The 18,859-nt window shown below is 46.8% G+C and overlaps 1 protein-coding gene across 2 annotated transcripts in view; it reads right to left on the reverse strand.

The window, feature by feature from the left end:
• Positions 1-9,452: 9,452 nt before the first annotated feature.
• Positions 9,453-18,859, reverse strand: part of C1H2orf81 (chromosome 1 C2orf81 homolog) — a 29,344-nt gene continuing 19,937 nt past the window's right edge. For both annotated transcript variants that reach the window (XM_075345476.1, XM_075345483.1), the window contains exons 3-4: positions 10,562-10,768; positions 9,453-10,468 (exon numbers count right to left, since the gene is read on the reverse strand). In XM_075345476.1, the coding sequence (XP_075201591.1) occupies positions 9,587-10,468; positions 10,562-10,768 (1,089 nt within the window). In that variant the 3' untranslated portion in view covers positions 9,453-9,586. The remainder of the gene's footprint in view (positions 10,469-10,561; positions 10,769-18,859) is intronic.

Here is an 18,859-nt window from a genome sequence, read left to right on the forward strand (position 1 = left end):
GGGGGATCCCACGTTTTGTTTTTTGTTTTTTTATTTATAAATAATTTAAAAAAACAAAAAACAAAACAGCTTGGGGAGCCCTCCAAATTGATCACCAGAAAAGGTGAAGCTGTCAGCTGTGGTTTGCAGGCTACAGCTGTCTGCTTTACCCTAGCTGGCTATCAAAAATAGGGGGGACCCCACATCATTTTTTTCTTTTTGGGCTAAATACAAGGCTAGACATCCTTTAGTGCCACATGAAAGGCACTAAAGGGCGCCAGCTTAGAATATGCAGGGGGTGGGATGTTATATATGTTTGACATCTTTCCAATCATCCACTGTAGCATTTTAGGCTGTGTGCCCACAATCAGGGTTTGCAGCGTTTTGGGCACAGAGTGTTTTTTCCCTGCGTCCATAACTCTGTGTTGTGCAGTAGAAGCACAGTGGAAGGATTTTTAGAAATATCATCATGCCCACTGTGCTTCTTTTCTCCACAGCATAAACTGACCTGTGGCGCAGCTTCCCGAGCCTCAGCATGTCAATTTATGCTGCGGAGACAAGCGTGCTCTCTGCAGGTGGAATAGAGCTAAAATCCACAGCAGCCTGAACCCAAATCGTGGGCATGGGCAGCTGCGTTCTCCCGTGGACAACACTCACATCTCTGCAGGAAGACTGACACTGTGTACTAGACGCCGTGTCGCTGGATCATGGCCACATAGCCTAAAAGTGAGAAATTTGTTGCTACAGCAACACTTTTGTGAAGTACCTGTGGATTCAAAATTCTTACTATACTCCTGAATAAAATCCTTGAGGGGTCCATTTTCCAAAATGGGGTCACTTGTGGGGGGTTTCTGATGTATAGGTACCCAAGAGGCCCTGCTAATGTGACATGGTGCGCACAATTTATTTCAACTTTTCCAAAATTCAAATGGTGCTTCTTCCATTCCAAGCCTTCCCATTTATCCAAACAGAGGTTTTTGGCCACATATGGGGTATCCCTGTGCTCACAAGAAATTGGATAACAACCTGTGGGGTCCACATTTTGTTGTTGCCTCTTGAAAAAGTGAGAAATGTGATGCTAAAGAAACATTTTTGAAATAAATGAAAAATTAAAATTTTCAATATGGCAACCTAAGCTTATCAAATTCTGTGAAGTATTCGTGGATTCAAAATGCTCAATATACACCTACATAAAAGCCTTGAGGTGTCTTGTTTCCAGAATAAGGGTCACTTGTGGGGGACCTCCACTGTTTAGGCACCTTAGGGGCTTTCCAAATGCGACAGAGCGTCCACTAATGATTCCAGCCTATTGTGCAGTCAAATGGCGCTCCTTCCCTTACGAGCCCTGCCGTGCACCCAAACAGTTGATTTCCACCACACATAAGGTATCAGCATACACAGGAGAAATTGCACAATAAATTATGCTGAATTTTTTTCCTTTTACGCTTGTAAAAAAAAAAAAAGCTATGTGGCTGAAGTAACAATTTTGTGGTAAAAATGAATTTTTTTTATTTTCACAGCTCAACATTATAAACTTTTGTGAAGCACCTGGGGGTTCAGGGTACTCACCAAACATCTAGATAAATTCCTTGAGGGGTCTATTTTCCAGAATGGGGTCACTTGTGGGGGACCTACACTGTTTAGGCACCTCAGGGGCTCTCCTAATGCAACATGGTGTCCGCTATTGATTGCAGTCAAATTGCACTCCTTCCCTTCCGAGCCCTGCCGTGTGCCCAAACAGTTGATTTCCACCACATATAAGATATCCCCAAACTCAGGAGAAATTGCACAATAAATTTCATGGTGATTTTTCCTGTTACCCTTGTGGAAAAAAAAGCTACCTGGTTGAAGTAACAATTTTGTGGTAAAATTTTATTTTTATATTTTCATGGTGCAATGTTATAAACTTCTGTGAAGCACCTGGGGGTTCAGGGTACTCACCAAACATCTAGATAAATCCCTTGAGAGGCCTAGTTTCCAATATGGGGTCACTTGTGGTGGTTTTTTGCTGTTTATGTACCTTAGGGGTCCTCCAAATGCGACATGGTGCTCGCAATCTTTTTCAGCCAAATTTCCTTTCCAAAATTCAAATATTGCTCCTTCCGTTCCAAGCTCTCCCATTTGTCCAAACAAAGGTTTCAGACCACATGTGTCGTATCACTGCGCTCATAAAAAAGTGGGTAACAAACATGTGGGTAAAATTTTTGGAATTATCTCTTGAAAAAGTGAGAAAATTGATGCTAAAGCAACATTTTTGAGAAAAAAATGTCAATTTTCAATATGACAACGTAACGTTATCAAAATCTGTGAAGTACCTGTGGGTCCAAAATGCTCACTATACCCCTCGATAGAAGCCTTAAGGGATCTGGTTTGCAAAATGGGGTCACTTGAGGGGGGTTCCTGCTGTTTAGGTACCTTAGGGGATCTGTAAATGCAACATGGTGCCCGCAATCTGTTTCAGCCAATTTTGCTTTCCAAAATTCAAATATTGCTCCTTTCGTTCCAAGCCCTACCATTTACCCAAACAAAGGTTTCTGACCACATGTGGGGTATTGGCGCGCTCATAAGAAAGTGGGTAACAAAGTGTGAGGTCCAATTTTTGGTGTTACCTCTTGAAAAAGTAAGAAAATTAGTGCTAAAGCAACATTTTTAGGTAAAATGTTAATTTTTATTTTTTTTTTTCATTCCACATTACTTTAGTTCCTGTGAAGCACCTGAAGGGTTAATAAACTTCTTGGATGTGGTTTTGAGTACCTTGAGGGGGGCAGTTTTTAGAATGGTGTCACTTTTGGGTATTTTCTTTCACCTCTGCCTCTCAAAGTCACTTCAAATGTGATGTGGTCCCTAAAAGAATGGTTTTGTAAATTTTGTTGAAAAAATGGGAAATTGCTGATGAACTCTGAACCCTTCTAACTTCCTAACCCCAAAAAAATGTGTTTCAGAAATTGCGCTGATGTAAAGTAGACAAGTGGGAAATGTTATTTATTAACTATTTTGTGTGACATAACTCTCTGGTTTATGGGCATAAAAATTTCAGATTTTTTCACAAATAAAATAAAAAAATATCATCCTAAATTTACCTCTAACATGAAGCCCAATATGTCACGAAAAAACAATCTCAGAATCACCGAGATCCATTGAAGCGTTCCAGAGTTATTGCCTTATAAAGGGACACTGGTCAAAATGACAAAAAATGGCCTGGGCATTAAGTACAAAACTGGCTTCGTCCTTAAGGGGTTAAAATAGCCTGCACCTTCGAGGGATCCATCCTGAAACCAGTCACGGAAATTATGTAGCCTAGAAAAGGTAGCTCCTGAACCGCAAATACACACTTGTCAAGCTTAGCGTAAAGCTTGTTTGCCTTGAATAACTGCAACACTTGTTTAATGTGCCCATGTGAGACCTTAGATCATGAGAGTAAATAAGGATGTCATCCAGGTAAACAATAACAAATTTACCCAAAAGGTGAGCAAACACATCATTCACAAAATATTGGAATACAGCAGGCATGTTAGTTAAACCAAAGGGCATCACCAGGTTGTCATAATGACCCTCTGAAGTATTGTACACGAGAAAAGGTGGGGCCTAGCCCTTTCTGTTTGGCCTCTGAAGTATTGAACGATGTCTTTCCCTCACGGACCCTGATAAGTTTAAAAGCCAGCCTGAGGTCGAGTTTGGAGAACCACTTTGCTCTTGAAATCTGGTTAAAAAGGTCTGGAAAAAGTGGTATAGAATATGGATCACGGACCGTAATCTGGTTGAGCTCCCGAAAGGCCAGACATGGTCGTAATCCACCATCCTTCTTTTTAACAAAAAAAAAAAAAAAAAAAAAACCTGCCGCAACTGGAGAGGATGCAGGTCTAATGTGACCCTTGGCCAATCTATCAGCAATATATTCCTTGACAGCCAGTCTCTCCGGACCGGACAGATTGCACAATCTGCACTTGGGCAACATAGCCCCTAGCTTCTCAAGAATGGTGCAGTTGTAAGACCTGGGCGGAGTAACTCCTGACAACCTTTTTCTGATAATCCATCCATAAACTCAGACGACTCAGGGACACTGAGATTAACGGCCGAGACACAGGTGCCCAGACAGTGTTCCTTACAGTACGGGCTCCACTGAACGATGTCCTGAGTCTTTCAATCAACTACTGGGTTGTGTAATGAGAGCCAAGGAAATCCCAACACAATGGGCGCAGGTAGGTTTTTGAGCACATGAAAGGTGACAGACTTAGAATACAGGACCCCAATGCGGAGTTCCAAATCATGTACGCATTCTTTGAAAACCCCCTGGGACAGGGGTGACGAGTCGATGGCAACAATCCAGACAGGATTGGGAAATTTGTCTACCCTTAACCCAGATGATCGGGCAAAGTGCTCATCAATGATATTGACCACGACACCACTATTCAGAAACACCTTAATGACCATCATGAGCTGGGCTTAGTAGTTTTGTGACGGCCGGTCTCTCTTAGGCACCAGGGGATAAACAAGGATAAAAAGTCCTCTTTTCCCGCAGAAAAAACATAACTCTCCTGCTCTAAGAGCACGAGATTCTCTTTTAACCTGGGTTGTCCCACCGAGCTGCATGGGCTTGACAGAGGTCTCCGAGGAAGGTACTGGAGCAGCTGCACCCTCCCAGAAAGATGTAGTATCATGAGTCCTCTGACGAAACTGGCGGTCAATATGGATTACCAGCGCCACAGCAGACTCCAGAGAGGGAGGGGTCTTGTACATCACCAATGCCTCTAACCCTCTCAGAAACGCCCAGAAGAAACCGGCTCCTGAGCGCAGGGTCGTTCCATAGCAGGTCTACCGACCAGCGCCGGAACTCAGCGCAGTAATCCTCTGCCGGTCAATTCCCCTGTTTAAAGCCTGCTTTACATGTTACGATTCTGCAGACAATATCGTATGTGATCGTAACCGGCCCCATCGTATGTGCGGCACGTTCAATTTTGTTGAATGTACCGCACAAACTATTAACCCCCGTCACACGTACTTACCCGTCCATACGAACTCGATGTGGGTGGCGAACGTCCACTTCCTGGAGTTCGAGGGACGTTCGGCGTCACATTGACGTCACGCGGCAGCCGGCCAATAGAAGTGGAGGCTGAGATGAGCGGGACGTAAACATCCCGCCCACCTCTTTCCTTCCGCATTGCCGGCTGGAGCCGCGGGAGGCAGGTAAGATCTGTTCATCGTTCCCAGGGTGTCACACACTGCGATGTGTGCTACCTCGGGAACATTGAACAACCAGACGTGCAATTCGTCAGGATTCAAAGACGTGTATGCGATGAACGTTTTAACGTTCAATCGCAATCGCACGTACCTGTCACACACTGCAATGTACCTTACAATGCCGGATGTGCGTCACTTACGACGTGACCCCGCCGACACATCATGAGATATATTGTATTGTGTAAAGCGGGCTTAAGTGACCAGATTTTGGAATCAGCCAAAGACACCTTATTGGGGTCTTCATAAATCAGGCCAAGCGCAGAAAAAAAAAGTCCACTCTCCCAAACACTGGGGAATCGGGAGGCAAGGAAAAGGCTCATGCTTGTGGGTCACCACTAAGTAAGGACACCACTATGCCTACATGCTGAGCCTCGCTCCTTCAGGAGAGGGGACGCAGGCGGAAATACAGCATGCATGCCTCCCAGAAGGAGGCAAACCGACTGCGATCCCCCGAAAACTGCTCAGGAAGACGCAGTTTAAGCTCAGGGGCACTGATCACCACTGTGCCCTGTACCGCAGTTGACGATTGAGCTTGTAGCTGCATCGCCCTTTTGAGCTCTGCTACCTGGAGTGTCAGCGCCTGCATCTTTTTGGAGAGACCGATAACAGGATGCATTAGAAAAATACGAGGAGGCCGGCTATAATGTCACCGAGAATCAGGGTGACAGAAGATGGACTTCTAAGCTGACTCTCCAACTAGGGACCCTAAGCTGTCCCTTATCCCAGAGGTAAGCTTGACAGTAGCTAGGTCTGGGCCCCCAGCGTGTCCCTAAAATCCTGTTAAAGCCCTGATCTTACACCCCCTTTCCCCCATCCCAGGAGAGGGTCAGGAAAGTAGAAGCAAACCCCACAAATACCACAGACTGGGAAGAGAACCAAAACGCATGCACACAGCAACCAGACACCAGGGAGAGACAACACGTACCCAGGAGGAAATAAACACAGGGAGAAAATAAACTAACAACGGGAATACTTCCACAGCACACAACAGATCACCAGGCTGTGGATCACAACAATAAGGACCGATACACGGGAGCAACGCTGAAGCTATATCCGGCGACCAGCATCAGGATCAGAACCCTATAAAAGGTGAAGGCGGCTGTAAATGGTCAATAGCAGCCTGAGCTTCTAGCAACCATTCACAAACCAGCAGGAATTAACTCCTACTGTACTGGAGAGCAGTGAAGCAAAGCACAGCTGACACCCGTGACAGGCTGCACAACGAAGAAATCCCAGGCTGCTTGTCAGCAGACTCTGCAGTGTGAACAGAGTCCGACGCCGCCATGACACCCACAGAGTGCAACGCCGAATACCGCATGACCATAAGACACGATGTAACAGCACAATAGTGACCGCAGCTCTGGTGGTGACTGGAGGATAAGACAGGATGTAACAGCAGACTAATGACTACAGCTCTGGAAGTGACGGGAGGATAAGACATGATGTAACAGCAGAATAGTGACTGCAGCCTTGGAGGTGACTGGAGGATAAGACATGATGTAACAGCAGAATAGTGAGTGCAGCTCTGGAGATGACTGGAGGAGAAGACAGGATGTAACAGCAGACTAATTACTACAGCTCTGGAAGTGACAGGAGGATAAGACATGATGTAACAGCAGAATAGTGACTGCAGCTCTGGAGGTTACATAGGTAAGGATGGTTGACCTTAGGGAGATCAATATCCAACACCGCGGAGACACCATCACGTGTTTCTCAACGCAGTGACACTAGAACAAGGCCCCCTGGGAAAATATGCAAAATAAGAATGTGGCGGAGACACCATCACATTTTTCTCAACGCTGGCAGGAAACTAGCCAGGTCTTTCACCGGGAAGGAACAACCACGGGAAGGGCAGCCTCCAGTCAAGGAAACCGCCTATAGTAAACATGGTATCCATCCACAGACAGCTGTTTCGGGGTATTTGCCCCTCATCAGTGTGGAGTAGGAAATTAGCTAGTGGGTGCAATGCCTAGTAGAAGACTACATAAGTAAGGATGGGGGCAAATACCCCAAAACAGCTGTCTGTGGATGGATACCATGTTTGGCATAGGCGGTTTCCTTGACTGGAGGCTGCCCTTCTTGTGGTTTTTCCTTCCCGGTGAAAGACCTGGCTAGTTTCCTGCCAGCGTTGAGAAACATGTGATGGTGTCTCCGCGGCATTCTTGTTTTACAGCTCGGGAGGTGACTGGAGGATAAGACACAATGTAACAGCAGAATACTGATTGCAGCTCTGGAGGTGACTGGAGGATAAGACATGATGTAACAGCAGAATAGTGACTGCAGCTCTGGAGGTGACTGGAGGATAAGACCTGATGTGATAGCAGCTCGGCATGGTGGTACTCCCACAGATGTGACTGGTGGCATTCTTGGTCATGTGACATTCGCTCCTGCTGGAGTCAGGCGTACAGTGTGTGACAGGATTTAGGTGAATGACCGGAGTGTTAACTCTCTAGATACCAGAGTAACCAGCCCCTTCTGTCACTGTGGGGAGGGCGGAGGCGCACACACACCACAACACACACCGCACCACACACCGCAGGAAGGGTTTAACCTCTTATGCACGGGACACTTTGGAGCAGGATAATCAATGCTACAGGGATTCATCAAGCATTTTATCTGACAATACCGCGAGATATGGCATAACCTACAATTGTCTGAAAAGTTGTCACAGCTTCCCAGCATGAAGAGGCGCAAATTACAGAAATGTCCTCCAGCTCATCGGTAGAGTAGACGGCTGACTCTGGCACCCAGAAAATGTGCCAAATCAAGTACATGGCGTGTGTACTAGGAGGGCAGCCCACCAGGAGCCACAGCTGAAGACCACCTGGGGTGGGTGCACATAAGGAGACCATCAACGGCAGACGGGCAGGAGGAGCCCACCAGGAGCCAACGGCTGAAGATCACCAGGGCCGGGTGCACAGGAGGAGCCCATCAAGGGCAGATAGAAAGGATGAGCCCACCAATGGCAGATGGAAAGGAGGAGCCCACCAGGAGCCAACAGCTGAAGATCACCAGGGGTGGGTGCACAGGAGGAGACCATCAACGGCAGACGGGCAGGAGGAGCCAACAGCTGAAGATGACCAGGGGTGGATGCACAGGAGGAGACGATCAACGGCAGATGGACAGGAGGAGCATACCAGGAGCCAACAGCTGAATATCACCACGGGTGGGTGCACAGGAGGAGCCCAACAAGGGCAGACAGGTAGGAGGAGCCCACCAGGACCCAGCATCTGAAAACCACCAGGGGTGAGTGCACAGGAGGAGCCCAAGTGTAGACAGGAGGAGTACACCAGGAGACAGCAGATGAGAGTGGACCACCAGGAGCCAGCAGCTGAAGATCACCAAGGATGGGTGCACAGGAGAAGCCCAACAAGGGTAGACTGGCAGGAGGAGCCCACCAGGAGCCAGCAGGTGGGTACACAGGAGGAGCACACCAAGGGCAGATGGACAGAAGGAACACACCAAGTGACGGTGGACGGGAGCAGTCTACCAGGAGCCAGCAGGGGAAGACCACCAGGGGTGGGTGCATGGGAGGAGCCCACCAAGGGCACACAGACAGGAGGAGCACACCAGGTGATGGCGGATGAGAGGAACACACCAGGAGCCAGCAGTGAAGCCCAAAAGGGGCGGGTGCACCGGAAAAGCCCACCAAGATGAGACTGAGGTGATGAGCACACCAGGGGACAGTGGAAGGGAGCAGCCCACCAGGAGTCATCAGCTAAGGCCCAACAGGGGCATGTGAACTGGAGGAACCCACCAAGGGCCGAAGGACTGGAGTGGTATACAAGAGGACAGTGGACGGGAGCAGCCCACCAGGGGTCAGCAGCTGAGATCATCCAGGGTTGTGTGTACAGGAGGAACCCACCAAGGGCCGAAGGATTGGAGTGGTACACCAGGGGACGGCGTATGGGAGGAGCACACCGGGAGTCAGCAGCTGAGGCCCATAATAGGCAGGTGCACAGGAGGAGCACACCAAGGGTTGGTGTATTGGCGTGGTATACCAGGTGCTATAGTATGGGAGCGACACACCAGGGGCCATCGGTTGGGAGGAGCACACCAGGAGCTGGTTGGAGGGAGGAGCTGAACAGAAGTCGGCGTGTGAGAGCAGCACTGCAGGGGCTATCAGATAAGGAACAGCACACCAAAAGCTGGTCTTTGGTCTGTGACTTCCCATAATAGCGACATGCTCCTCCTGAAAGCCTCTGTGTTGCTCCATGTTATCCTTTCTACAGTGATGTAGTCAGAGAGGGCATAATCTTTATTAAATCTGCTGATTTACAGTTGGCCTCCTAACAGTACAGGTTACATGGGGCTCTATGGCACGGACAAGTGTGAGGACTGTGGGATATATGGACAATGGACATGAGGCTCACTGAGACATGAAGGAGATGAGCGGCTGGACCTGAGGGACATTGTTCTTAAGGAGGTGCTCCACAGCAAGGCTTGGTAAAGTAACGGAGGCTTGGACTGGCCTCAGATCTCTCTTGTCCCTCTTGCTGATGAGCTCCCCCTGTCGCAGACTGTACACAGACCCTCGTTCTGTGGCGTCCCCCTTTTTCAGTATCACCCCGCGAGTCAGTGGCATGGTGTCCAATAGTATGGCTGTAGAGGCCCGGACATCCTCTATTGCAGTGGTGGACTGTGACGCCATCATCTTATGGACAGTAGGGGGTTTAGTAGATGAAGCGCTGGCATGAGATCTCCTGATGGCCGCCTCTCTGTGCTTTCTGCTGATCAGTGATTTTCCGGACTCTTTACTGATGTCCAGGACTTCTATCCGCGGCTGGACATGATGCTGGGGGAGTTGGTACAGCTCCACCTTAGGTACAGAAAGGACATTGCCAGCATGGTCATAGATGACGTCTTTCTTCTGTGGGGGTCTCCCTAGCTGGATTTTTAGGATGTTGTGGAGGGAGGTGGGCAGGAAGTCAATGGTCTCATAATTTGGACTTTCCTTCTTATCCAGTTGCTTCAGTAACATCTCCTTCTCCGTTTCCTCCAGAGATTTAGTGATATTCTTCAGGCCGGCTGATCGGAGGGGACCACGATGGGGACGGTAACCAGGTCTGGTCTTTGGAGGAGCAGTAGGGGGGGTAGGTTTTATAACTGGCTGATGTATTTGGGGTGCAAAGATTTGGGGGATGGGTACTTGCTCCTGTGAAGACTGTGGAGGGTCCTCATCAGCCCCTGGAGTTTCCACTATCTGTGACGTTTCCTCTGTGATATTAGTAATGGGGTGCTCAGGGGACACCTGAGAAAAGACATAAGGTGAGTAATATCCAACATGGGGGCTACAGTATTCTGTATAGTCGTATATGACAATAAGGGTGAGACCTTCACTTACCTGAGACTGACTGGAGGGGGTTGTGCGGGCAGGATGGGTTACGGGGACACACCCTTGTGCCCAGGAGTCATGTGGACAAGGCTGCGGCTCCTCCTGCCAGGTGCTCTCTGTGCCCGGCTCATGGTTCCCCTCATCTCTGGGCACAAATGTCCACTGTACGATCTGCAACATGGCATCTCGCGCCTGACTTACGGTATATGGGATCACCTGTGACCAAACATAGCCAGCTATTAATATGGACTCCACATAACCCCTCCAATTACTCTATAGACGACCTCGTGTTACTCTATAGACGTCCTCCTGTTACTCTATAGACGACCTCCTGTTACTCTATAGACGTCCTCCTGTTACTCTATAGACGACCTCCTGTTACTCTATAGACGACCTCCTGTTACTCTATAGACGACCTCCTGTTACTCTATAGACGACCTCCTGTTACTCTATAGACGTCCTCCTATTACTCTATAGACGACCTCCTGTTACTCTATAGACGACCTCCTATTACTCCAGATAACCCCTCCTATTACTCTATAGACGACCTCCTGTTACTCTATAGACGCCCTCCTATTACTCTATAGATGTCCTCCTGTTACTCTATAGACGACCTCCTGTTACTCTATAGACGACCTCCTGTTACTCTATAGACGACCTCCTGTTACTCTATAGACGACCTCCTGTTACTCTATAGACGACCTCCTATTACTCCAGATAACCCCTCCTATTACTCTATAGACGACCTCCTGTTACTCTATAGACGCCCTCCTATTACTCTATAGATGTCCTCCTGTTACTCTATAGACGACCTCCTGTTACTCTATAGACGACCTCCTGTTACTCTATAGACGACCTCCTGTTACTCTATAGACGACCTCCTGTTACTCTATAGACGACCTCCTGTTACTCTATAGACGACCTCCTATTACTCCAGATAACCCCTCCTATTACTCTATAGACGACCTCCTGTTACTCTATAGACAACCTCCCGTTACTCTATAGACGTCCTCCCGTTACTCTATAGACGTCCTCCCGTTACTCTATAGACGACCTCCCGTTACTCTATAGACGACCTCCCGTTACTCTATAGACGACCTCCCGTTACTCTATAGACGACCTCCCGTTACTCTATAGACGACCTCCCGTTACTCTATAGACGACCTCCCGTTACTCTATAGACGACCTCCCGTTACTCTATAGACGTCCTCCCGTTACTCTATAGACGACCTCCCGTTACTCTATAGACGACCTCCCGTTACTCTATAGACGTCCTCCCGTTACTCTATAGACGTCCTCCCGTTACTCTATAGACGTCCTCCCGTTACTCTATAGACGTCCTCCCGTTACTCTATAGACGTCCTCCCGTTACTCTATAGACGTCCTCCCGTTACTCTATAGACGTCCTCCTATTACTCCAGATAACCCCTCCTATTACTCTATAGATGTCCTCCTATTACTCTATAGACGACCTCCTGTTACTCTATAGACGACCTCCTGTTACTCTATAGACGACCTCCTGTTACTCTATAGACGACCTCCTATTACTTTATAGATGTCCTCCTGTTACTCTATAGACGACCTCCTGTTACTCTATAGACGACCTCCTATTACTCTATAGACGACCTCCTGTTACTCTATAGACGACCTCCTGTTACTCTATAGACGACCTCCTGTTACTCTATAGACGACCTCCTGTTACTCTATAGACGACCTCCTGTTATTCTATAGACGTCCTCCCGTTACTCTATAGACGTCCTCCTATTACTCCAGATAACCCCTCCTATTACTCTATAGACGTCCTCCTATTACTCTATAGACGACCTCCTATTACTCTATAGACGTCCTCCTATTACTCTATAGACGACCTCCTGTTACTCTATAGACGACCTCCTGTTACTCTATAGACGTCCTCCTATTACTCTATAGACGACCTCCTATTACTCCAGATAACCCCTCCTATTACTCTATAGATGTCCTCCTGTTACTCTATAGACGACCTCCTGTTACTCTATAGACGACCTCCTGTTACTCTATAGACGACCTCCTGTTACTCTATAGACGTCCTCCTATTACTCTATAGACGACCTCCTGTTACTCTATAGACGACCTCCCGTTACTCTATAGACGTCCTCCCGTTACTCTATAGACGACCTCCCGTTACTCTATAGACGACCTCCCGTTACTCTATAGACGTCCTCCCGTTACTCTATAGACGTCCTCCCGTTACTCTATAGACGTCCTCCCGTTACTCTATAGACGTCCTCCTATTACTCCAGATAACCCCTCCTATTACTCTATAGATGTCCTCCTATTACTCTATAGACGACCTCCTGTTACTCTATAGACGACCTCCTGTTACTCTATAGACGACCTCCTGTTACTCTATAGACGACCTCCTATTACTCTATAGACGACCTCCTGTTACTCTATAGACGACCTCCTGTTACTCTATAGACGACCTCCTGTTACTCTATAGACGTCCTCCTATTACTCTATAGACGACCTCCTGTTACTCTATAGACGACCTCCCGTTACTCTATAGACGTCCTCCCGTTACTCTATAGACGACCTCCCGTTACTCTATAGACGACCTCCCGTTACTCTATAGACGTCCTCCCGTTACTCTATAGACGTCCTCCCGTTACTCTATAGACGACCTCCTGTTACTCTATAGACGACCTCCCGTTACTCTATAGACGTCCTCCTATTACTCCAGATAACCCCTCCTATTACTCTATAGACGTCCTCCTATTACTCTATAGACGACCTCCTATTACTCTATAGACGTCCTCCTATTACTCTATAGACGACCTCCTATTACTCTATAGACGTCCTCCTATTACTCTATAGACGACCTCCTGTTACGCTATAGACGTCCTCCTGTTACTCTATAGACGTCCTCCTATTACTCCAGATAACCCCTCCTATTACTCTATAGACGTCCTCCCGTTACTCTATAGACGTCCTCCCGTTACTCTATAGACGTCCTCCTATTACTCCAGATAACCCCTCCTATTACTCTATAGATGTCCTCCTATTACTCTATAGACGACCTCCTGTTACTCTATAGACGACCTCCTGTTACTCTATAGACGACCTCCTGTTACTCTATAGACGACCTCCTATTACTCCAGATAACCCCTCCTATTACTCTATAGATGTCCTCCTGTTACTCTATAGACGACCTCCTGTTACTCTATAGACGACCTCCTGTTACTCTATAGACGACCTCCTGTTACTCTATAGACGACCTCCTGTTACTCTATAGACGACCTCCTGTTACTCTATAGACGACCTCCTGTTACTCTATAGACGACCTCCCGTTACTCTATAGACGTCCTCCTATTACTCCAGATAACCCCTCCTATTACTCTATAGACGTCCTCCTATTACTCTATAGACGACCTCCTATTACTCTATAGACGTCCTCCTATTACTCTATAGACGACCTCCTATTACTCTATAGACGTCCTCCTATTACTCTATAGACGACCTCCTGTTACGCTATAGACGTCCTCCTGTTACTCTATAGACGTCCTCCTATTACTCCAGATAACCCCTCCTATTACTCTATAGACGTCCTCCTATTACTCTATAGACGGCCTCCTATTACTCTATAGACGTCCTCCTATTACTCTATAGACGACCTCCTATTACTCTATAGACGTCCTCCTATTACTCTATAGACGACCTCCTGTTACGCTATAGACGTCCTCCTGTTACTCTATAGACGTCCTCCTATTACTCTATAGACGACCTCCTATTACTCTATAGACGTCCTCCTATTACTCTATAGACGACCTCCTATTACTCTACAGACGTCCTCCTGTTACTCTACAGACGTCCTCCTGTTACTCTATAGATGACCTCCTATTACTCCAGATAACCCCTCCTGTTACTCTATAGACAACCTCCTATTACTCTATAGACGTCCTCCTATTACTCTATAGACGACCTCCTGTTACGCTATAGACGTCCTCCTGTTACTCTCTAGACGTCCTCCTGTTACTCTATAGACGTCCTTCTATTACTCCAGATAACCCCTCCTGTTACTCTATAGACAACCTCCTATTACTCTATAGACGTCCTCCTATTACTCTATAGACGACCTCCTGTTACGCTATAGACGTCCTCCTATTACTCTATAGACGACCTATTACTCTATAGACGACCTATTACTCTATAGACGACCTCCTATTACTCTATAGACCTCCTATTACTCTATAGACGACCTCCTATTACTCTATAGATGACCTCCTATTACTCCAGATAACCCCTCCTATTACTCTACAGACATCCTCCTATAACTCTATAGACGTCCTCCTATTACTCCAGATAACCCCTCCTGTTACTCTATAGACGTCCTCCTGTTACTCTATAGACGTCCTCCTATTACTCTATAGACGTCCTCCTGTTACTCTATAGACGTCCTCCTGTTACTCTATAGACGTCCTTCTGTTACTCTACAGACGTCCTCCTGTTACTCTACAGACGTCCTCCTGTTACTCTATAGATGTCCTCCTGTTACTCTATAGACGACCTCCTGTTACTCTATAGACGACCTCCTGTTACTCTACAGACGTCCTCCTATTACTCTACAGACGTCTTCCTGTTACTCTATAGACGTCCTCCTGTTACTCTATAGACGACCTCCTATTACTCTATAGACGACATCCTATTACTCTATAGACGACCTCCTGTTACTCTATAGACGTCCTCCTGTTACTCTATAGACGTCCTCCTGTTACTCTATAGACGTCCTCCTGTTACTCTATAGACGTCCTCCTGTTACGCTATAGACGTCCTCCTATTATTCCAGATATCCCCTCCTATTACGCTATAGACGACCTCCTATTACTCTATAGACGTCGTCCTATTACTCTATAGACGTCCTCCTATTACTCTATAGATGTCCTCCTATTACTCTATAGAAGACCTCCTATTACTCTATAGACGTCCTTCTATTACTCTATAGACGTCCTCCTGTTACTCTATAGACGTCCTCCTGTTACTCTATAGATGTCCTCCTATTACTCTATAGACGTCCTCCTGTTACTCTATAGATGTCCTCCTATTACTCTATAGACGTCCTCCTGTTACTCTATAGACGCCCTCCTGTTACTCTATAGACGACCTCCTGTTACTCTATAGACGACCTCCTGTTACTCTACAGACGACCTCCTGTTACTCTATAGACGTCCTCCTGTTACTCTATAGACGTCCTCCTGTTACTCTATAGACGACCTCCTGTTACTCTACAGACGTCCTCCTGTTACTCTATAGACGTCCTCCTGTTACTCTATAGACGACCTCCTGTTACTCTATAGACGTCCTCCTGTTACTCTATAGACGACCTCCTGTTACTCTATAGACGACCTCCTGTTACTCTACAGACGACCTCCTGTTACTCTACAGACGACCTCCTGTTACTCTATAGACGACCTCCTGTTACTCTATAGACGTCCTCCTGTTACTCTATAGACGTCCTCCTGTTACTCTATAGACGTCCTCCTGTTACTCTATAGACGTCGTCCTGTTACTCTATAGACGTCCTCCTGTTACTCTATAGACGTCCTCCTATTACGCTATAGACTTCCTTCTATATAGAATAATTGTAGACTATAGAGGTTCTACAATTAGTCCTTCCTTTTAAGTTAATTTATGGTTTTACCATGATGTTACTATACATTCATATGATGATATCAATTAGAATATAGCGGATGCAGGACTCTAAAAGGCAGAGCAAACATTGGTAGCGCAGGATAAATGCTAATAAGTATTAACTGATGGTCTCTGAATTTGCCCTAGTAAAATTGATTCTCATGAAATTTTGGTTGCTTGACGCTTCACAAATCCACAAGATCTTTATGGTCGTTAATGAATTAGAAAAATACTAACTACAATCAACAAAGAGAAAGACAAACCTCCATTTCCCCGTGAAGAAGAGACGGTTGGGGTCAAATGCAATAAGGGCATGTGTCACATGAGGTTTTGGTATGATGTTAGGTGGCTATGTAATAGGATATTGATAAGGGAGTCTAGAAGGGGTATATACAAAAAATACTCAATTTATGTTTTTTTTGTATCAGTTAATAAGTGATTTAAGGGGGTTGTGGTGAAAGCTTCTGGAGGTAGATTTGTGCATGGTCTTCAGTCAAGCCTTAAATTTAAAATAAATTGGGAGTGTTATTATGCTATGGGGTTGATGAAATGGTGGCCTTAAATGTCCTTACCAAACTAATAAGTAATAATTAAAAAGCTGTATAATTTATACGTCTCCCCCTCCACTGCCGTACATACGTCACCACACACGTGATAGAAATTTAGAGTCACATGCACCGCTATAAAAAGGCGCACTTTTCAAAGATACATACACACGTCCCCTGAAGAATAGGGAAACGTGCGTCGGGATACAGGACATTCAGGCCAGCCACTGCAACAGTCAGGTCAGTAAACGCTGCATATAGATTTGCAATTATTAACAACTCAGGGTCCAGCGATTCATGTAACGAGAGTACCCACCTTAGGTAAACCATACTAAGCTGTATATCCTGAAGCACGTTCCGTGCAGAGAATATAGAATTGTAGTGGATATATTATACATACCCAAGTACGCACAAGCTATTAATTAGATCAACTGTTCTTGATAACTTGTTATTGGGTTATATATTACCGTATTTTTCGGACCATAAGACGCACTTTTTTTCCCCCAAATGTTGGGGGAAAGTTGGGGGTGCGTCTTATGGTCTGACTATAGGGCTGTGGCCGGGAACGAGGGTGCTGCGGTGGAGCGGGTCATCGGGGGCACGAGCAGGCTGTAGCAGCACCTGCCATGACCACGTGTGCCCGCTCATTACATATGCATGCCCATCCTCCCGCCCATCTCTCAGCGCTGAAGCCGGCACTGACAGGTGGTTTGGAGGATGAGCGGGGACGCGCGCATAGTAAAGAGCCGGTCCGCATGATCACCCCTGGCAATTACAGCCTGGAGTGATCATGTGCGGCTGTATTCACTGCTCCCCGCGCGTCATCATCAGCACGGGGTGCAGTGAATCAGTACACTCACCCGTCCCCGTGTGTGGAGCCGTTCCCCAGCAGCACGCGATGTCTTCCTGTCTGTGCCGGTCAGCTGATCTGTGCTGATCAGCTGATCGGCACAGACAGGAAGACATCGCGATGCTGCAGGGGAACGGCTCCACACACACAGGTCATTGCCGCTGAGAGGAAGATGATCGGTGCTGGAGGGAGTGAGGAAAAGGTGAGTATAAACGTTTATTTTTTTTTCTGTGTGCTATAGGATACAGGCCATATACCAGGATGGTATATGAGCACGATGGGGGCATATAGCAGGATGGGAGTATATGAGCAGGATGGATGGGGGGTATATGAGCAGGATGGGAGTATATGAGCAGGATGGATGGGGGGTATATGAGCAGGATGGGAGTATATGAGCAGGATGGATGGGAGTATATGAGCAGGATGGATGGGGGTATAGGAACAGGATGGGGGGTATATGAACAGGATGGGGGTATATGAACAGGATGGGGGTATATGAACAGGATGGGAGTATATGAGCAGGATGGGGTATATGAACAGGATGGGAGTATATGAGCACGATGGGGGCATATAGCAGGATGGGAGTATATGAGCAGGATCGATGGGGGGTATATGAACAGGATGGGGGGTATATGAACAGGATGGATGGGGGGGTATATGAACAGGATTGGAGTATATGAACAGGATGGGGGCATATAGCAGGATGGGAGTATATGAGCAGGATGGATGGGGGGTATATGAACAGGATGGGGGGTATATGAACAGGATCGGAGTATATGAACAGGATGGGGGTATATGAGCAGGATGGGAGTATATGAGCAGGATGGATGGGGGAAATATCAATAGGATGGATGGGGGGGTATATCAATAGGATGGGGGTATATGAACAGGATGAGGGAATATGAGCAGGATGCTGGTATATGAGCAGGATGGGGGTTTATAGCAGGATCATATACAAGGCAGGAGGATCATTACCAGGATGGGGTACCTTAGTAGAGAATTTGGGGACATTACCCCCATAACAGTGTCAGCAGCAGATCCTCGCCCCATAACAGTGTGTCATGACCACATTTTTTTGCTTAAAGTTTTATTTTCCTATTTTTCTCCTCTAAAACCAGGGTGCGTCTTATAGTCTAGTGCGTCTTATAGTCCGAAAAATACGGTATATATGAGGTAAAGCCGCTGTTTTCTACTGTTATGTCTTATCTTGGCAGAATGATATGTCCACTGTGATATTTTTGATGACTC

Source organism: Anomaloglossus baeobatrachus, chromosome 1 (genome assembly GCF_048569485.1).
Source record: "Anomaloglossus baeobatrachus isolate aAnoBae1 chromosome 1, aAnoBae1.hap1, whole genome shotgun sequence".
Taxonomy (NCBI): Eukaryota; Metazoa; Chordata; class Amphibia; order Anura; family Aromobatidae; genus Anomaloglossus; species Anomaloglossus baeobatrachus.